The sequence below is a fragment of the Sapajus apella genome, unplaced genomic scaffold (assembly GCF_009761245.1).
Source record: "Sapajus apella isolate SASKATOON/1434 unplaced genomic scaffold, GSC_monkey_1.0 scaffold178, whole genome shotgun sequence".
NCBI lineage: Eukaryota > Metazoa > Chordata > Mammalia > Primates > Cebidae > Sapajus > Sapajus apella.
This window is the reverse complement of record NW_022437118.1, coordinates 801,758-823,911: the sequence shown is the minus strand read 5'-3', so window position 1 is coordinate 823,911 and position 22,154 is coordinate 801,758. Positions and strand designations below refer to the sequence as shown.

Sequence of the window (22,154 nt, the reverse complement as noted above, 5' to 3'; positions counted from 1 at the left end):
CGTGATCACACCACTGCACTCCAGCCTGGACGATAGAGCAGGACTCCAACAAATAAATAAATCAATAAATCACTAGCTGGGCATGGTGGTCATGCCTGTAATTCCAGCTATTTGAGAGGCTTAGGCAAGAGAATTGCTTGAACCCAGGAGGCAGAGGTTGCAGTGAGCAAAGATCATGCCACTGCGTTCTAGCCCAGGTGACAGCATGAGACTCCATCTCAAAAAAAAAAAAAAAAAAAAAAAAGGCAGGCATAACTTCTGCAAAACTAAGCTGTGAATGTGGCAGTTCTTCCATGCCAGCTTCTTGAGGGCCTTCTGGGGACACAAAGTGGGTTGGCAGTGAGAAGACAGGACAATGTGGAACTTGGGTGCCTTCTGTTGAGCATGCGAATTTTCTTGTTGCCCCTAATTACTTGTGCAGCTTCAGCGCAACTATTCAACATCTCAAAAGCTTTTTTCTTATCATGAAAACAGGAACAATAATACAAAACATGCATTATACACTTCCATTATTCCACTTAATCTTCACTACAACCCTTGTGATATAGGTAATATGTTGCGATCTCATAGGTAAGGAAACTGGTGTTAGGAGAGGTGAAGTGGCCACCCCATCAACTAGCAAGGGCCAGAGAAGCCAGATTCAGATAAACAAACTCTCGCCTACAATCATATACAGAGAGGAACTGTGCATGTAATAAATGGGATAATTCATAAACGTGCCTGGTTCATGATAGGCTCTCAACTTGTGGCAGCTAGATCCAAAATAAATGTTTGTTGAATGGAAGGTTGCATCTGAAATGGAAATAGCTCCACAAGTGAAGGATGGCTCAGCCTAAGAATAATAATTCTGTTTTCTGTGAAGTGGGCTCTTGTTACGTACATGGTGTTAACCAACTTGGTTTGTTAACCCAGAGGTTGGGCTGCTGCGAATGAGTCGGGACATGCTTGTTCATCACCCAGGCTTGCAGGCTTGGAGCCTTTACAAGTGGTGACTCCACAGAGTATTTACATTAAAAATAATTTCCCTTATTGTTGGGTTGGCTGGCAGAGCTAGCTGTTTTGAAGGCTTGAGTTCCATATTCCACGTCTGGGGAAGGAAGCAATAGTGGGAAAGTGGATTGAACACACACACACATACAAAAAAAAAAAGAAAGAAAGAAAAGAAAACAATGAACTACAAATGGAATATAGCATGAGGGCCAGAGTATACTAGCATTGGAACAGATTCTGAGGTCAAATCTTCACTCTGTTCTAACTGTGGGTCCCTGGGTCAGTCACTTCACCTCTCTTAGCTTCAGTTCTTCATCTGTAAAATAGAAGTAAGCCTGCTTTGAAGAGCTGTTGCTATGTTTAGACAGAATGTATTAAAAAGTATTATAGTTAACACAGAAAAGGGACTATAAAGGGAACTTGTAACTATTAATTCTAGGACCAGAAACAATTTTTACATTTCTTCTTTTCTCCTTTTACTAATTGGTATGTGAAGTGACATAACTGTTACAGGAAATATGAATTATTACATACTAAACAATTTAAAAGCCTTGTATTAATTCAAAACTACAATATGATCCTACTACATGCCTTTAAAGTGGCTAAAATTTAAAAGACTGACCACATCAAATGTTGATAAAGATATGTAGAGACTGGAACCCTCACACCCTGTGGTAGGAATGTAAAATGATAAATGTTCTTTGGAAAACAGTTTTGCAGTTTCTTAAAAAGTTAAATACCTACCATATGACCCAACCACCCACTCCTGGCTACTGACCCAAGAGAAATGAAAACATACAAAGACATAAACATGAACATTTATAGCAGCTCTCTCATAGCAGGCAAAAACTAGAAGCAACCCAAATGTCCACCAACGGGTGAATGGATACATAAACTGTGCATCTATGTGATGGAATGCTACTCAGCAACAAAAGGAATGAACGGATATACTAACAGCATGAATGAATCTCAAAGTAACTGCTAAGGGAAATAAGGCAGGCAAAAAGAGAGTGGATACTAGACATATGAAATTTCAGTAAATGGAGTCTAGTATGTAGTGACAGAAGGCAAATTCATTGCCTGGGGTAAGGGAGGCAGGAGGGAGAGGAGGAAGAAATGACAAGGGCCATAAATGCACTTTTGGGGGTCCAGGATGTTTGTTACCTTGATCATAGAGTTGCTTTCGTGAGTGTACATAAATGTCAAAATTTGTTAAACTGTACACTTTCGATATGTATAGCTCATTGTACATCAGCTATACCTCAATGCTCAGGCTGGTCTTGAACTCCTAGGCTCCAGCCATCCCAGCTTCGGCCTCGGCCTCCCAAAATGCTGGGATTACAGGCATGCGCCACCACACCAGGCCCAAATACTCTTTCATTTAATAGCAGTATCCACACAGAATTTACGTGCATGGGCTCAGGTGTCTGGCCCCGCGTCTGCCTTGTCTTGTTTTTGTGATCTTAGACAAGTTACTTAATCTTTCCCTAGCTCAGCTTCCTCGCTTATAAGAGGGAGATAATAATAGTATTGATAAAATAGGGCTGTTGAGAGAATTAAACAAGATGACACATACTGAGCACCCCACTCAGTACCTGGTATGGGATAAACAGTAATTAATAGTTATCATCATAGTGTTTCCATGGAATTGAAAAACTGTCACTTATGTCTATAATTCTGAAGCGTATGATCTTATCTTTAGATTGTATTAATAGAATTATGGGTGATGTTTTTTCCTTTCAGCTTACCTACATTTTCTAATTTTTTATGTTGAATGTATTCTCTTTTTACAAAAAATAGTTTTTAAGAGAAGGAGAAGATCTACTTATTTAGCTGAACTTTTCTCTATGTCTCTGAGTAAAGCCAAAATGTAAACAAAACCAATTTCACGAAATATGACAGAGGTGAGCCTCAGATGAAAGCGTCAGGGTACGTGGGGCGGAAATGCGCTGGACACAGACTCACGAAGCCTGGGCTCCAGTCAGGGCTGTGAATCCTGTAACTTCTCTTTGTTCACTGGTTAAATTCACCACGAGGTCTGTTTCCAGCTCCCACTTCCACACGCACGCGACGGAATGACCTCGCCTGTTTCATCTCCCACAGAGATAGGTAAAAGGACTTCCCTCTCTACCTATTACCAGGATCTCACAGTTCTGGTCCTAGACCCTAGGATGCCTTTCAGCCAGCGCTCTCCTCTCCTCTAAACAAACTGGCGTGTCCTCCCAGCCTCCCTCTGATCTCACCACCCCAAGGGAAGATGTGCTCCTCCCTCCTTGAGGAAATGCAACCCTGCAAACCCCACCCTCTTTGTGGAGAATTTATTCCATCAGTCACTCTCTCCTCTGGTTCCTTCCACATGCCTACAAATATGCTCATGGCCCACTAATAACAAGACTTCGGCCTTCTTTTGACCCTGCTACGCCACCAAACTTTCATAACTCGACTCTCTTTTTTAAGACTAGCAGACCTATTCCATTTCCTCCTCTTGGTTCCTTAAAATTTGACCTTACTCTTAGTCATCCATGAAAAGGGGAGGCGGGAATGAGATGGAAGACCGGCCCTTCCCAGTCCCTGAGAAAATTAACAAAAACGGACTCCTCCCAGGAGGGAAGACAGACTTGCTGGCTTGCTCGCTTCCAACATCTGGGCCCCAGAGAACATAGGGATTGGCAGGGAGAGAAACAAATGGTTAGGGAGTAAAGGACCTGGTTTCACTAGTTTGACGACACAAACTTCCAGCCTGTGGAGCAATGTGGCTCCTTAGGGCTGAAAGGAGTCACACTCTGTGGCTACAGGTCTGACAAAAAAGGCAGTCACTCAGAGGACCAAGAACAGCTTCCATCCTTCTCTGCCCCACCCGCCACAATTTGTCCCTGGCCTCTGTCGCACCTAACTTTCACCCACATGGTAAGGTGGCTCCATGGGAAGCCACAGGAGCCAGGAAGAGATATTCTAGACACCAGCTGCACTTGGCAGGTAAAATGAGCACGTACAGCAGAGTTCGTGGTCACTGTAGACAAATAGAGGGGAAGCTCAGAGAGTGTGCTGCTGAGAACCAGAGAAGACAGGCTCCAAGGGGCTACAACAGGACAAAAGCACCAGCAGGTGACTGCGTAGAAAAAACAGAGAAAGGCCAGGCGCGGTGGCTCAAGCCTGTAATCTCAGCACTTTGGGAGGCCGAGGTGGGTGGATCACGAGGTCAAGAGATCGAGACCATCCTGGTCAACATGGTGAAACCCCGTCTCTACTAAAAATACAAAAAATTAGCTGGGCATGGTGGCGCGTGCCTGTAATCCCAGCTACTCAGGAGGCTGAGGCAGGAGAATTGCCTGAACCCAGGAGGCGGAGGTTGCGGTGAGCCGAGATCACGCCATTGCACTCCAGCCTGGGTAACAAGAGTGAAACTCCGTCTCAAGAGAAAAAAAGAAAAAACGGAGAAAACGTGTAGCACCTGAAGTCTGGAAGGAACCCCAGATGTTCTTGTACAGCCTCCCATCCAGTGCAGAGATCTTTCCTCCAGCACCCGCCACCTGGGTATGGGACCCACACACATACTCATTGCCACACTGCTGAGCTCTCCTTGTTAGAAAAGTCTTCCATGGCCCAGCACGGTGGCTCATGCCTGTAATCCCAGCACTTTGGGAGGCCAAGATGGGTACATGACCTGAGGTCAGGAGTTCAAAACCAGCCTGGCCAACATGGTGAAACCCTGTCTCTACTAAAAATAAAAAATTAGCTAGGCGTGGTAGCACATGCCTGTAATCCCAGCTACTTGGGAGGCTGAGGCACAAGAATTGTTTGAACCTGAGAGGCGGAGGTTGCAGTGAGCTGAGATCACACCACTGTACTCCAGCCTGGGTGACAGAGCGAGACTCCGTCTCAAAAAAGAAAAGAAAGGAAAAGTCTTCCTTACACTGGACTCCAACCTACTTTCCTATGGCTACCCTAGTACATCCCCTGGACTAGCCAAAGGGTCTATTCCCTCTTCTATAATGATACCTGAGGTCAGTTACTGTACTTCTTCCCATGGCGTCTCTCCTCAGAGGATGTGGTTCCCATATCCGGCACCATCCACTCATGCCCTCTGCTCTCTCGCTGTCAATGTCTGTCTTAAACACAGCTCCCAGAGGCAGGCCAGGCATGGTTCCCTGGATGCGATCTGACCTGCACAGAGGACTAGGCTGAAAAACTGGCCTGTGAGCTCTGAATTAGATCTGGAGCATGCGGCCTGTGTTTGGCAGCTGAGTCTTCCTACTGGCTCAAGTTAAGCCTGGGGGTCCCCAGGTCCATTTCATAGTAACTTATTTATGCAAATGGATGATGGCAGAGCATGAAAAGTGAGACAGGCAGATTCAAGGACGCCCCGTGGGAAAGTGTAGGGGAAGGCTCAGACCTCCAATTCCTGGGAATCTGAGGAAAGCCAATGTCTCACTCAGCTGTCAGAAAACACAAGCGGGGCCTGCCTGAACATGGGCTGGCTCACTGACCTTGACTTGCTAGTTGAAACACAAGGGAGTTCCGGAATAAAGATGACATCCCAGGGACTGTAGCTTTAAATTTCCAAGTTCTCTGATTCTGTGTCTATCTGCCTAATTAAAATTAACAGCTGTCCAAATGAAGAGGCCCTCAAGACTGTTATCAATGCAGCCCACAGGCCCCAGTTGTCACAGAAGAGTCACCAGGCACAGGCACTCTTTCGCTGGAAGAGATCCACCATGTGAAAAGCAGCATCTGGCCTCAGTGCTGTCTGAGAAAGCCCAAGACCACAGCCAATGGGTCTGAGACACCCTCCAAATTAGGAATGAGAAGACAGATATCAGAGTTTCCATTTTACAGGCAGGGAAGCCAGGGGCAAAGAAGCATTTCACGTATCCATCGGCATGCTAACCTTGCGTCAGTACCAGTGGCCTCCCTGGAAAACCCTGAGGGCTGACAGAGTCACATGCTAACTGTTTCTGATAGAGAGGAAACTCTTAGCTCCAGAAAAAAAGGGCACATGCAACTGTCTTGCCCTGAGACTGTTTCAGTATCATTCTACAGTGGCAAACTGGGTCATGTGGGTAATTGTGATGGTTCCTCAGACTGGGACTGTGCTCTCTTTGGAAGCACACCCTTCCCGCTTCTCCATTCCTATGTGACTTCAAAAGCTGGCAGACACTCTGTTAAGGTTAAGCCATACCAGCAGGTGGATATGGTTTCCAACTCTGGTGCTGCCATTTGTGGCTGTAAGACCTTTGAGAAGTTATTCAACCTTTCTAGACTCGTTTTCTCATCAAAGGAGACGGTAAAGCCACCTTCAAAGGAGTATGTGAAAGAAACCCTGCTAAATGCCCGGTACAGAGCCTGGCTCTCAAAAGCACTCAGCCAGTGGCGATCAACAGCATCATCAGCACCAGCATATCACCGGGACGCAAGAGACCAGGATGACCCGTTGAGAGAGAAGAATGCTATAACTGAACCACCGGTCCGAAGGAGCCAGTCCTTCCAGAGTCTGTGTTCTGGCTGTGCCTTAGATCGTACACAGACATCAGTCCTATAACTAGAGTGACTCCAGTGGAGACGGGCACCATGGCTACTTAAATTCCGCATGCCCCACAGCATTTAACAGGACGTCTTGTACACAGTAAGTACTTGAGACATTTTCAAACGCAGTAACAAAACACTGTCCAACAACCTTTCTGGCAAGCAGTGAGGAAGAGGGGAACAGGTTTTAAGGCAGGAATGGGGAGGGAAAGTGGACTGACCTGGCCAGCCAGTGGGCAGCTCCCACAGTAGATCTGAGCTTGGGGACAGGGGAGTCTTAATTCAAACATAGCACATCAGGGAAAACAAGGTTACATGGCCTCTGTGATTGGTATTCTGAATCGTGTTGACATTCAGGCATATTTCCATCCCTTTAAAACAACAAACACATTCTTTTTAGTTTGTCTTTCCTACATCCATCCACTCTTTGCAATGAAATATCTTTTTGAAATAGCCTGTTCTGTGGCTAAACTTAATGAGGCCAAAAGTGTAGCAATTCTTCCCTTGGGAAAAAGAAATCCTGGTCTATGACTCAGGATATGGACATTCCTCTTGAGCCCAAACCCCAGCAATGTGCAGGATAATGCTTCTAATGTGTTCTCTGTGACAGGGTCCAATCTGAATTCTAGGTTGAACCATACGAATTTTCCATTTTTTTCAGGAAAAAAAAATTAATAGGCAAATACCAAATATCATCAATAGTTAAATATCAATAATTTTATACAGTTCAAGCTAATGTTGCCAAACAGGTTATTTTCCTTCTAATGGATCTGCAGGCTCAAATAAAAACCCAGAGGACAGTGACTTCTCATCCATCTTTAGTTTTCTCCACCATACCTGCCACTGAACATTTACTGGATAGCCAAAAAAAGCCTCCTGAATGGAAAAGTATTACCAAGTAACAGTACTGCTGGTTCTGATTTAATGAATTTGCATGAAGCACTGTAAATTCCATGGAGGCAGCCTGGTAGATGGGACGGTGGAAGTCCCATCCAGGATGGGACAAGCTTGGGACCAGAAGAACCTGGTATTACTGAACTTCAGAAGCATAAAGGCACCTGTGAGAAAGAAGCCTTTGTTCACCAGATATTTAATAAGGACCCATTATGTGCCCAGCAGTGTGTGGTGCTGGGAATATACAGTCATGAGAAAAAAAACTACATAGTACCTGCCTTTAGGGAGTTTACTATCTCAAAGGGAGGCAGGCATTCTAGGAATGCTTCAAATAAACAAAAATAAGATGATAACTGGGACAGAAGTGATTAAGGAGCCAGGGTATCCTGATCTAGTCAGGGCAATCCATCAGAGAGGGCTTCTCTGACAACTAGACAGTAAAGCTGATATCTGAAATACAAACAGGTACAGGTTAGACATTAGAAGGAAAACAGATTCAGAGTGAGGAAGTGAGAATGAATAGGTGGAGCACAGGGACTTCCCAGCCAGGGAAGCTACTCCGTGTGATAATATAATGGTAGCTACCTGTTGTCATACATTTGTTAAAACCCACAGAAATGTACAACACCAAGAGTGAACCCTATGTGAACTATGGACTCTGGTTGATAATGATGTGTCAACACTGACTGGTTCACTGACTGTAACAAATGTACCACACTGATGTGGAATCCTGATGGTGAGGGAGGCTTTGTGTGTGGTAGTCAAAAGGAAGTCATGGGAATTCTGTATTTTCTATTCAATTTTGCTATGAGGCTAAAACTGCTATTAAAAAATGAAATCTATTGAAAGAAAGAAAGAGAAAGAAAGGAAGGGAGAGAAAGAGAGGGAGAGAAGGAAGGGAGGAAGGGAAGGAGGGAGGAAGGGAGGAAGGAAGTCAGGAAGGCAGGAAGGCAGGAAGGCAGGCAGGCAACAAGCCAGCCAAGAATACAGGGAAGGAGTATCAAAGAAAACCAGGAAAACAGGGAAGGAGTATCCAAGCAGAGGAAACAGCATGTGCAAAGGCCTTGCCTGAGTCAGAGTAATGGACTCCAGGTCACTGTGGCTGGAATGCAGAGGCCACAGGTAGAGGCTGAGCAGAGAGCTGGGCAAGATGAGCCCAAGAGCAAATTCCTGTATCCTTTCATCTTTGCCCAGTGGACATTCCAAGCAAGAAGGAGCCTCTGACTTAAAATAAAAAATTGGGCCGGGCGTGGTGGCTCACGCCTGTAATCCAAGCAATTTGGAGGCCAAGGTGGGTGAATCACCTGAGGTCGAGAGTTCAAGACCAGCCTGACCAACATGGTGAAACCCCGTCTTTAAAAAAAAAAAAAAAAAAAAAAATTGACATTCTCACCTGGTACAGAAATAGATCCCCAGCCATCAAAGGGGCCTCCTAGCCTTTCCTGGGACAATTATCCCCTGCCTTGGTCAGTGAAGGGAGCCACCAGCATGTGCAGACACCTCCTAAGCACAGGTGGAGGGCAGGCATGTGGCTGGTTTACACTAGAGGGCAAAAAGAAACGCAAACTCTCCCACATGCCCTGTTCACAATACTGAGTTATGACTCAGCCATTTCCCACTGCTCAACTCAGAACAGCAGCTGTCGGCAAGGCTGTGAAGCCCACAACACGGCTCACGGCAGAGGGCAGAGCAAGGAAACCATGGAGTCCTGCACTTGAGACGTCACCTCAGAGACCAAAAAAGTAGAAGGATTCAGGAGTGCGCATGAAACAACAGCCGTCTGCCACATAGAAAGCCAAGGGAAAGCAGCGCCACCCCTGTCCGACAACAACCCCGCAGGGGGTAGGGTCTGCGCACCTGCATGCACAGCGCCCAGGGAAATCCAGTGCTTTATGGTGTTTCCCAAAGACACAGCAGCACAAGAAAAGCAGGCAGCCTGGCGCTGGATCAAACCCGGAAACCTGTGGTGCGATGTGCTAGCAGAAGCAGCTCACATGTGCTGAGACAGACAGCCCAGAAGCAGAACATGTGGTGGGTCCCTCCCATCAGGTGGTACAGAGGTTTGAGGAGTTGGGGGATGCCTCCCTTGAGGAAAGAGAGGCAATTTCCTGTATTTCTCAACTCATGCTTGGAAAAGTGACACAAGTCTGAGGTCTAAAAGAAATCAGGCAACAAGTCAAAAGAAACCAAGTCCATTCTGCAGGAACTGGGAGCTGGGACAGGGCAAGAGGATGCCCTAAGTTGTGCCTGACTCTGGGACTGGGGAATTTTCCACATTTTACAGGTAGCTGCAGCAGCTCCTATTGGGTCTGAGGCTTAAGCCTGAAACAAAGAGACAAAAAAGCAAAATCAAAGGCCCTGAGCAAAGGGGACAGGGCTGTGACCAAGTCCTCTGCAACAAGTGGCATTGACTGGCACAGATGGAAGGCAGCCAAGGCAGCCTGGGAGCACCTCCCTCCAGCCCTGTGCCTCCCTGCATCTCTCAGACATGCGTTCTGACGCCCGGAGAAGTCAGCTGGCTTCCATGGAGCCAGCCGATAGCAGAAGAGGCAGAGCTTGAGTCAGGAAAACATGACTTTAAATTCAGTGCCTTCCTAGATTTGGAATGTATTATTTTTTTAAAAAATTAAATAGGCTGGGTGCAGTGGGTCACACCTATAATCTCAGCATTTTGGGAGGCTGAGGTAGGCAGATCACTTGGGCCCAGAAGTTCAAGACCTGCCTGGCCAACATGCCAAAACCCTGTCTTTACTAAAAATACAAAAATGTTAGCTGGGCAAGGCTGCAGTGAGCCATGATCACACCACTGCACTCCAGCCTGGGCAACAGAGTGAGACTTCCCTTACAAAAAAAAAAAGAAAACGAAAAAAAATTTTTTTAGGCTGAGTGCAGTGGCTCATGCCTGTAATCCCAGCACTTTGGGAGGCTGAGGTGGGCGGATCACAAACTCAGGAGTTTGAGACCAGCCTGGCCAATATAGTGAAACCCCGCCTCTACTAAAAACAGAAAACTTAGCTGGGTGTGGTGGTAGGTGCCTGTAATCCCAACTACTCGGGAGGCTGAAGCAGAAAACTAGATTGAACTCAGGAGGCCGAGGTTGCAGTAAGCCAAGACTGTGCCATTGCACTCTAGCCTGGGTGACAAGAGCAAGACTCCGTCTCAAAAAAAAAAAATTTTTTTAATAAATAATTGCAGTGCCCTTTGCTCTATGGTGCATTATTGCTACTTCCCAGAGCACACAGTCACTGAGTAATAACAAGGGCACAGTATTTCAAATCAACAGAACTCGTTCACATTCTGGTTCTACTCCTTACTAAGTGCAATTAATCCTTGCACTCAGTTTCCACCCCTGTAAAATGGGAACAACTCTTAGAGTTCTACCAATATACTGTAGGACTCTGGTAAGTATCCTTCAGCAAGAATCACAGCTCTTTTGAGGCTGTGGTCTTCATTTTAGATAAGATATTCTGGCCAGGGAAGAAATGTCTCAACTCCTGCCAAAAAGAATTTATTCAATATGTAAATTTACCTTAAGACTTCTTCATCCATCTATTTCTGAGAGGACATAAATGCTATAAAAATGGAACACATGATGCAAAATTAAGAGAATCAGGATTAAAATAGAAACTCTGTCTAAAGAATACAAAGGATAAGTGCCAAGGCTCTAGCAGTGAAGACAAACAGGGAAACGTGCTGGCTTGCATGGATCCTATTTTCTGGCTGACAAGAACAAGCAGCACATAGAACACTGTGCAGCCAGCATGTACCCAGCCAAGTTCAAAGTGCAGCTTCTTTAACCTGGGAGCCATGATGAACAACAAAGTGATCACTGACAACTTGGGAGCCAGAGCTTCCAGGCAACTGCTCACCCTCTGTCCTCCCTAGGCCAAGGACACTCCCTGTTTTGAGAGAATAGAAAAGCAGACACATTTCCAGTCTGAACCACACATCACACTTCTGCCTGTACAATTTCAGAATAAACAACTTATAGCCAAATTCCTGGCAGAGAAACCATTATTCTGACCATAAAAAAGTATAAACAGGTTCAATCATAGGCTCTGGGTAAAGATAAGAAATTATGCGCAGTGGCATTCTCCAACTCTAATTCAGCCAGGAACAGTGCATTAGAAAAAATGCCTGCCTTGATGAGAGAGGTGTCCCTTAGCTATGGATGCTGTTAGATGGCCTCTCATAGCAATGTGACCTGCAGGGGATAAATAAGGCAACTCAAAACTTCCACTCATAGAAGCAGGGTCCTTATCATAAATGAAATGAATCCTAAATAGAAGCAGGTAGTTTCCTTCTTTTCTCAAAGAACAGCGTTCCAAGAGCAAGCCACAGAGGTGGGATTTAAAGTCAGACACGTGAATATTCCATATCCCTAAATCCCAACAAGTTGATACCTAACAGCCCATCCAGGGAAACACAAATAAGAATGAAACCAGAGTGAAAATAAAGCCAGGACAAAGTGTTCCCTATGGCACTGGGAGATAGGCCTGTTATCAGCTCCATCCAGGGCGCAGGGTCAGGGGAAGTAGAGCGTGCAGTGCTGCCGGGGAATTGCCCAGCCAGCTCCAGCCCTTATGAGGCACAGAGCCAGCTCCACAAAATTCCAGGCCTTCTCCCTCTGTTCCACTGTTTGCAGGATTCAGCGGAAGGGCCTTTAATCTGGGCAGATCAGGAGGAGGCACAGCATTCAGTAAACAAAGTAAGGGATACTCAGGACTTACAAATGATAGCCAAGACCTGCTTCAAATATGGGTGTGGTTGGGAATACAAATGAAACAAGACTGGTCATGAGTTGCTAATCATTAAAGATGAACAATGAGCGCATGGTGTTTCATTTCACCATTCTTTATTCTGAAACTGTTCCAGAATAAAAAAAAACAAACAAAAGAAATCATACATATTCACTGTGGAAATTTAGGTAAATATTAAACAAAAAGCCACTAAGAAGAAAATAAGCCTGTCACCTATCAGAAAAATATAATCCTGTCACCTAAGACAACTACCGTTATCATTTTGTTCAATTTCCAATCTTTTCCACATTTTCTTTCTTTTGCTTGCAAAACAGAAGTATACTGTCCATATTGTTTTATAACCCACTTGCCATGTCCATCTTTATCTTATGTATTATTCTAAAAATTCTTAAAATGTTAAAACATTGAGTTGTATCTTCCCTAAGGACAATTTTTCCTAGAAGAGGGACCATAGAGAGAACAAAGTTACTATTAGAGCCAACTGATACTAATATCTTACATATTTTTCTTTTTTCTTTCTTTTTTTTTTTGAGACGGAGTTTCACTCATGTTACCCAGGCTGGAGTGCAATGGCGCGATCTCGGCTCACCGCAACCTCCGCCTCCCGGGTTCAGGCAATTCTCCTGCCTCAGCCTCCTGAGTAGCTGGGATTACAGGCACGCGCCACCATGCCCAGCTAATGTTTTTGTATTTTTTTTAGTAGAGACGGGGTTTCACCATGTTGACCAGGATGGTCTCGATCTCTTGACCTCGTGATCCACCCCCCTCGGCCTCCCAAAGTGCTGGGATTACAGGCTTGAGCCACCGCGCCCGGCCTCTTACATATTTTTCAAGTCATTAAATATCTTAGATAGTATGACTGTTGCATAGTCTTTATCCCAAAGGTATTCCATAAACTACTTCCAATTTTTTGTTACCATAAGGCTGTGGTGAGCCAGGGAGGATGATATATATTATAAATAGGTGATGTCAAATGAGAAAGAAATTGCTTAGTATGCGCCTGAGCATAAACTGACAGCACAAAGGAAAAGAAAAGGCGAGGAGAGATGCTGGAGGCTGATCAGCTGCATAATTCTGAGCAATTATTAACTTTCCAGGTATTCCCTTTTGTAAAGGTCATGGTGAGGTATAAGAGAAAATCTGAACACGTACAACACTGAAACTAGCTCACAAAGTACCTATCCGTCAACAATAATTCACCAGGTCCAGATGATGAATTAAGAAAATCTGCTAGCATCGCCTCTGAAATGCTTGAGTCTTGAAATACTGAGTTTTCAAAAGGTTGAAGAGTTCATCCATCGGGGATGGCACAGGAAGGTTCCATAGACATAAGACTAGATCAAATGGCTTCTCAAACAATACTGTGGTCCAAGCGATCAATCATGCCCTTTCAATTCATCTAATTAAATAAAATACACTCCGACACTGCTTAGGCCTGTAATTGGGGTCTTTCTTCAGAGAAAAACGAATTTGTCTCTCAAAAAAAGAAAATCCACAAAATCCTCAAGGTGGGGAGATGAAGGGGATCCTATGTCTTCCCTGTACTATTTTTTTCCTACCAAGAAGCAGAATTTGGCTGAATGTCTGTGGAGAAAACACCTCCTACAGTCAATATCTGAAAGTCAGTCAAAAATAATAATTTTTCTTTCTGAATCAATGTCACAAACTATTTTGTGAAAATTTGAAAGGTTCAGAACTGAATACATTCTAGCTATGTTCCGTGTGGCTCACTCAGACTGCTAAAAGACACCAGGGACTTCTGAATCAAACCATTTGGCTCTGGCCAGCAGCTGGGAAGAGGCCATACTGCAGCCGTCCTGGATAGGAAGCCACTATTTCTTCTCCAGGAGGGGCCCACGGACTCTGTGACGAGCAGAACCACAGTGGGACCAAGAGAACGGCAGACGGCCCTGCTGCTTTCTTTACATTTTACCTTCTCCTTATTCATTTCCGTCTGTCACTTTGTTTTTTTATTTCAAAAGGGACAAGTGCAGTTTTCTTCCCATCTTGTCAAGGATTAAGTGGAGAGGAAATATGAGTCTGTATGACACAACAGACTCAAGCTCTAAGGTCAGAAACTATGTAAGTGAGCAATTAAGTACTTATCATTAGTAAGTGAATAGCAGCTGCAGGCTCTCTAGACCGAGTTCTAGCCTCTGACCCTGCCCTCCCCAAATGGAAGAGTCCCCACCTATTTTGTTTTTTTTAAGACGGGATTTCATCATGTTGGTCAGGCTGGTCTCGAACTCCCGACCTCAGGTGATCCGCCTTGGCCTCCAAAGAGTCCCCACCTATTGAGGAATCTGCCAGAATTTCCAAGAAAGCATAACCAATTATTCACTCTATTGATGACCACTATGAAAAAATCTAAATGTATACACAAAGACTAGGAAGAGACACACACATTTTTAAAGTATGTATTATGATAGTGAATTCAAGAGTGGGTTTTTTTTTGTTGTTGTTGTTGTTATTGGGTTGTTTCAACAGTAGAAAATTATTTTAAAACTAAGTTATTTTAACATTCCATTTATATATTTTGCTAAGATTGAAACCTCTCGGAGCATGAGTTCATTTCTGATCTAAGTCTAGGCCCTCCCTCTGGATTTTTTTTTTTTTGGAGACGGAGTTTCACTCATGTTACCCAGGCTGGAGTGCAATGGCGCGATCTCGGCTCACCGCAACCTCCGCCTCCTGGGTTCAGGCAATTCTCCTGCCTCAGCCTCCTGAGTAGCTGGGATTACAGGCACGCGCCACCATGCCCAGCTAATGTTTTGTATTTTTAGTAGAGACGGGGTTTCACCATGTTGACCAGGATGGTCTCGATCTCTTGACCTCGTGATCCACCCGCCTCGGCCTCCCAAAGTGCTGGGATTACAGGCTTGAGCCACCGCGCCCGGCCCCTCCCTCTGGATTATATATGACAGAGAAGTAGGAGGTAAACAAATAACTAGAACTGCAACCAAAGATGTCACACAATTCTTTTTCAACTGGGTTTCCCAAAAGAGCAATCTCTAAGATTTGTCAAAATTGATCCAGAAAGTTCTACAAGCTTCTATGCCTATGACGTGACGTTTACTTTTTTTCCCTCAAAAGAAACCAAAAAGCCAATGTATAAATGCAGAACAGCTGTCTTCTGGCAGACAGTACTCCATTGCACACAACCACACCCTGACACAGAGACATACACCAGCCCAATCCATTCCCGAGCTCCGGCTGATTTGATTGCTGTAGATTTCCCAGAGGTTCCACTGAGCTCATTCTCTGACTTTGGAGGGGTCAGGAGCCACATGCTGGGGCACTCAAAGTCTCTTGCAGGAAGTACCAACACCCACTGACACTCTCTACCTTGACCTCCCTGTGCAGGGACAGGACCAGAAAGGAAAGTTACCTTGCAGACGGCAGCCTGGAGTACTGCATCAAAGCCCCCCTCAGGGGCATCTCGGTTCCGGGACACCCTCTGTTTCCGAACTTCCTCATTGAAGCTGTCCACTCTGTCTGTGAGAGGCAGCAGATGGCGGAACCCAAAGGAGGGGACGCAATTTGGAAACAACTTGTAACTAGAGAGAAAGAAGAGAAGAATCACTTTTCCATCATTGTCTGTAAATCTTAACCAAGTGTTCTGAGCGTTCACTGAGTGCCTTGAGAGGCACCAATAAATATTTACCCAGCACCTACTACATGCCCATAGGACAGGCACAGCGAGCAAAGATAAATAACATAGTCCTTACTCTCCAAACATCAGCCCTAAACTGCAGGCAACGCAGCATATGCCAAGTTGTAAATGAATGGTAGGGGCAAATGGTTCCAAGGAAACAGAGATAATAGTAGGCTACTGTGATTGGAGGAAGGCTTGTCATGGGCCTTGAAAGACGTGTGGGACCCAAGGTGTGGGCCAGCCTAGGCACAATGGAGAGGAAATGTCCTCTGGGCTAAGGAACGTGGACAATGTCCAGTGAGGGCAATGTAAGTGAAGTTACTCCATGCAACCAGCTTCTACATCGATTCTGCTGTTGCTGCCACGTGACAAAGGATCACAGGATCACATAACTTCATCATGTCAACCCACTCAGTAACCAGGATGTGCAGGCACACGAACAAATGCTCAATGGAACAGGAATGAAATCATCTTATCTACTGCTTCATTCATTTCTAAATATTGTGCTGACAAACTACCAATTCTGCTAAATGCAATAAAAATTATTTAGAAACTAAGTATCTTCAAATGAAAAGTTATATCTGGAATTGGGAAAGAAGGAAATATTGCACATCAGTAATAGGTTAATACCAAGCCTTTCTCCTGAAATATTGGGTGAGCTCCTTTTCAGTCTTCTGCGGAGGCTACAGCCGGCCCCAGTCCTGAAGTTACTTTCCATTACAGCTCTAAGAGTTTCAGCTTGATCTAGACCTAACAAAATTGGAAGAGAGAGCTTATATTGTTTTACATATGGGTTTACAAAGTAAAGGGAAGAGTATCCAAGCCAAAGAAGAGCATGTGCAAGAGTCCTGTGGCAGGAAGGAGCACAGAGCCCAAGGACAGAAGGTGGCTGGGGGGCTGCAGTGCAGAGTAAGGGGTGAGGAGGGGTGAGGAGGAGCCTAGAAGGCAGGCTGGGTCGGACTGTGCAGGGTGTCTGACTGTGTTAAGGAAGTGCCTCTTTCAGAATAAATGAATGATGGAAAACGAGCACTAACAGGCCTGAGGGAAAGGCTTTATAATCTAATTCAAGCTGCACGCCTGAGAAAGAAAACAGCTAGGAGGACCCTGCCTTAACTGCCGTCAAAAAGCAGCCTCACCAGGGCAGGTCTGGGCAGGCTCCCCTCTGTAAAGAGGCAATCTTTGGCTCTGTAAGGGGCCGTTCCATTCCCTTTCAGGGCTACAGTCCCTGCTCCGTCCACACAGTCACAATAGCACAGCACAGCGTCCCCAGCAACAGGCCCACCCTGCAGAGAATCAATCAGTCCCACTCCTGTGATACTTGCCACTCTCCCTCTTGAGGCCAAGGCCGGCAGGAGGGGCGATGAGCTCTCCCTGCCTGGCTTTCCTTTGTGTTTCTTTCTTCTCCTTTCCTGAAATCTTCATGAACGCCTTGTGCTTGGACAGGTGGAACTCGCTTTTAACCTTAACCTGCAGCCACCCAAACTTTCCATTACCTCCTAGTTTTCTCATAAAAAGAACAATCATGGATATTACATTCCCAGCTGGAAGGAGGAACTGAGGTCCCATCTTCAGCTACTTGGCAAGTGGATAACAGGCCCAGAAGGAGGTAAATCTATCCAAACTCTCCCCCTCTCTTCCTCCAAGATCCTGCATTCTCCTATGTGGCTCTGGCCCACGATTTAGGACTTCAGGTGTGTGTTTTTGTTATACTTGGTCAGGTCCGTTGTGGACAGGGAGGAAAAACACTGAATAATAATTGCTGTTTTACCAGGAACACTGTGAGCAACTCGCTACAGCTCAGCATGTTTTACCTCCTCCCTTTCACTCCCGCAAACAGAAAACACCAATGAGCAGATACATTTTTACTGCAAAGAATGACTGTTAAGAAGTTAGCAATGAGAAAAGCAGTTGCCAGAGAGAAGTCTTCATTGCAGAGAATTGACTATAACCAAGCCAGAGTCACTTCATACCAAGAGGTGACTTGGTATGAGCCTTGTCACACAGACCCTAGGCGTGTCTCCACTGCCACCGGGATAGGATGTCACCTGTGACAAGTTATCTGACTTAATCCAGAACAGCCATCTGAGTGGCCTGAAGACCTGGATGTTTTGGGGTCATTCCGGGAGACCAGCCCACCCCTCTTATGTGTCTGTGCTGTAGGACCCCAGATAAGCACCATGCACACGGAGTTACTAAATTGAGGATTATTAACAAGGGAGATAAAAAAATAAAACATATATGGTTAAAGAGCCAAAGGAGTGTCTGTATGTATAAAAAGTGAATCCAATTTGAAGACACCAGACCGAGGCAAATCCAGAAAATAATCTAATGCCTCAGGACAATATCATGGATCAAGCTGACATGGAAAGGCTCTCCTCTAACTCTAATCATATGGAACCACTGGATAAAATGTAATTAAAAAATTTTTAATATATACCCTAGACTGGAAGCTTAGAAAGTAAATCCCAGAAATGAAGAGGAAACTATTCAATAAATGAATGAAACTTTCAGAAGTATTTGGTTTTGGTGAAAAGGAAAAAGAAAGAAAGAAAGAGAAAGAGAGGGAAAGAGAGAGAGAGGGAAAGAGAGAAAGAAGGAGCCAAAAACCAAAAAACCAAATGAATGGATTTAAAAGAATTGGTGGGGGCCAGATGCCATGGCTCACACCTGTGATCTCAGCACTTTGGGAGGCTGAGGCAGGCAGACCACCTGAGGTCAGGAGTTCGAGACCAGCTTGGCAAATGTGGTGAAACTCCATCTCTACCGAAAATTTAGAAATTAGCTGGGCGTGGTGGTGAGCGCCTATAATCCCAGCTATTCAGGAGGCTGAGGCAGGAGAATCACTTGAACCTAGGAGGTGGAAGTTGCAGTGAGCTGACATGGCACCACTGCACTCCAGCCTGAGTAACAGAGCAAGACTCTGTCTCAAAAGAAGAATAGGTGGGAAATGAGCAGGCACTCATGCCAAGGACCTCCCAATGTGTCAGGCCTTGACTGAGGCCCCATGGGCTTGGAGCAGGGTCTACCATAAACAGATGCTGAGCCTCGGTCCTGCACAGGGCTGAACACTGGAATAGGGCTTTCTGCACAAAGCTGAGCACTACAAAGAGCTGTGTGCCACTAAAGCCAGAAAGGGAAACACTCCAGCCACTGGTCTAGGAAAGCGGCACAGAAGCGGACCATCTACCATGGGTGAGATGAATTACCCAAAAAAACCGTAACTCCAGGCCTGAGCAATTGGAACACACTGCTTTTATGGCAAATAAATCCCCAAATGAAAAATTACAGAAAAACTAGTCCTACGCTGAACTTGGAGATTCTCGACAGCAGCAAACATAAAACTGCTCTGCAGAGATGCTCCCACAACCTCCAGTGAAGATGTACTAGTGAAAAGCTTGTAAATCACATGAGAAACAATTCATTAGGGCATGTCAATAGGTCCAGTACACTGACCTGCTGTAGATCCCCCTGAAGGATCCATAATTCAAGAAGCAGAAACAGAATAATTTAGAATACTTTAGGCCAGGCACAGTGGCTCACACCTGTAATCCCAGCACTTTGGGAGGCAGAAGCGGGCGGATCATCTGAGGTCAAGAGTTCAAGACCAGCCTGGCCAACATGGTGAAACCCCATTTCTACTAAAAATACAAAAATTAGCCAGGTGTGGTGGTGGACGCCTATAATACCAGCTACTCAGGAGGCTAAGGCAGGAGAATCACTTGATCTTAGGAGACGTTGGATGCTGCGCTGCCTGGATGTGGGGAGACAAAGCTTGGCCTGCTCACCAAGCCACAGTGTGCCCCTGCGGTGTGCGTGTGGTGAGCCGAGATGGTGCCACTGCACTCCAGCCTGGGCAACAGAACAAAACCCTATCATAAATAAATAAATTAATCAATTAAAATAAAATACTTTAGAACAAAGATATTTAAAACGTTCAAAGAGAGAAAATAATAGAAACCAAAAGCCAGATAGGATAGTGTTAGAAAAACAAAACAGCAGGCTCTGGGAAAAAAAAAATAGTATGAAAAACAGAAGGGTCTAAAAAAGAACCAAATATAAATTAAACAAATAAAAAACATAGTCACTGAAATTCAAAAGCGAAATTTCAGTATATAGATTAAACAGTTGAAGAGCTAAATGGTAAACTGGAAGAAATACAGCTAAGAGAGAAAAAGAAAGGTAGAAAACATGGGAGAAAAATTAAGACACAAAGTTTAGTATGAGAAATTTCAACTGACATCAGACAGTATCAGAGAAAATAGGAGACAGGAAATAAGAGAGATCATGCCTGTACCCTCAGATTAAACAAGCAGACCAAGTTATATGCAATAGGAGAGAACTCTCTGGTTTTTTTTTTGTTTTTTTTTTTTTTTTGAGACAGAGTCTTGCTTTGCTGTCCAGGCTGGAGTGCAGTGGTGCCATCTCAGCTCACTGCAGCCTCTGCCTCCTGCATTCAAGCAATTCTCCTGCCTCAGCCTCCTGAATAGCTGGGATTACAGGCACCTGCCACCAAGCCCGGTTACTTTTTGTATTTTTAGTAGAAACAGGGTTTTGCCATGTTGGCCAGGCTGGTCTCAAACTCCTGACTTCAAGTGATCTGCCTATCTCAGCCTTCCAAAGTGCTGGGATTACAGGTGTGAGCCACCACGCCCGGCCTTAACAATATAAATAAAAATCCAACCTAGATACATTGGTGTGCATATACTTACAGAATAAGAAAAGCACAGGAAAATACTAGAGCCCACCAGAGATGAGGAAAATGATTAGACAGGCAGAAAGCTTAATATCAGCCACAAGAGATGCCAGAAGACAATGGAATAGCATCTTCAAGGTCGTGAAGGAATAGTATGACTTCTTGGGAGAAATGCGTAAAGGTAAAAATATAAATGGGGATGAAAGGTATCATCTCACTTGCACAAAATTTTACATGATACGTATTTCAACAACAACCCAATACTTCTAACAAGAGAAAAAATGTTCAGAACTGGAAATAAAGTGCCCAATTAATCCTTCAAACCTTATATCAGTGAATATCATGTGACTCTTCCCAGTGAAACGGTACCTATTACTCAGAATAACATTAAGCGGTTCCTTAATCTGATGATTAAATTACTCTAAGCCTTTCTTCCCATGGCAGCCCTGGGACTTCTTACTTCAGATTTCACATTTCTGGTGCAGTCTATGACAGGAAGGGGTGAGTCTAGGATTTGGATCCTTTGGCAGAAACACTGGGAGCCGAAGAAGGAGGGACAAACATTAGGGCAGTCCCATGCACACTGGCTCTCTCTTCTCAGAGCTGTCCTGCACAGTAATTAAATCCCTTATCCTGACTTCCTCATCTCCTTAAAACTTCCCGGGGGCTAACGCTGCTTCCACCACAGGAGAGAAACACCTAACTGAAGGCACCACTGGAGCTTAAGAAGGGCTGTGGTTTTCCACAGCAGCTGGAGGAAAGGGGTAGTTTGACAAGGATGAACAAACATCCCTGAGCTGAGGCATGGAATGGAAGCAGGTTCAACTGGCCAGCTGCAAGACAAGAGGGAGTGGTAGAAACTGCGGCAGCTAAACAACCTGTGGTCCAAGCCCAGCTTTCCCAGATCTCCCAGTTTTTCAAGAAAACCTAGAAATCCTAGTTATTCTCAATTAGATTTTCTGATTAAAAAAAAAAAATGTTGGTAACTATCTCACAGTGCTACTAGCAGAAGACAAGCAAAGCACACGTACAGGCTGGCTCAGGCCCAGGAACAGCCAGATTACATCTCCAAGAGTGTGCCCTTCTCTCCGAGGAGCAGTGGGAAATTTCTGAGGAGACGCAGGATGCTGCGCTGCCTGGATGTGTGGAGATAAAGCTCGGCCTCCTCACCAAGCCACACTGTGCCCCGCGCTGCGCGTGCCTCCCCAGCTTAGAGAAGAGGGCTTCGCATAACTCAGGCCAGAGGTTTCCTTCCACGCTCTCCTTCTTCACTGCACTTCCTGCCTTACAATCAGCTTCAGTGTGCCTTGTACTCACTGTCAAGAGTTTTACTGTCTGCAAGGGGGTCTGCCTTTGAGGGCTTAGAGAGTGAGCTCTGAATAAGTAATGTGTCATAACCTTGACTATTTAAATGCTGAGCGCCTGGAGCCAGTCCTTGAGTCTCTGCCAGCTTCCAATCTAGAATCTGTCAGTGGATGGGCCTTGGAAGAATGAAAGTGGGGACACACCCTATCTGTCTGGAGAAAGGGCCCAATTAGGACAGAAGTAAAAAGAAGCAAATAGGTCGGGCGCGGTGGCTCAAGCCTGTAATCCCAGCACTTTGGGAGGCCGAGGCGGGTGGATCACGAGGTCAAGAGAT

The 22,154-nt window shown here is 45.1% G+C and overlaps 1 protein-coding gene across 1 annotated transcript in view; it reads right to left on the bottom strand.

Moving 5' to 3' along the window:
- The window catches only part of ITGB5 (integrin subunit beta 5), a 126,101-nt gene that overhangs the window by 64,061 nt on the left and 39,886 nt on the right, over positions 1–22,154 (bottom strand). Inside the window, exons 4-5 of the mRNA XM_032268306.1 lie at positions 17,130–17,289; positions 15,556–15,890 (exon numbers count right to left, since the gene is read on the bottom strand). Coding sequence (XP_032124197.1) covers positions 15,556–15,890; positions 17,130–17,289 — 495 coding nt within the window. The remainder of the gene's footprint in view (positions 1–15,555; positions 15,891–17,129; positions 17,290–22,154) is intronic.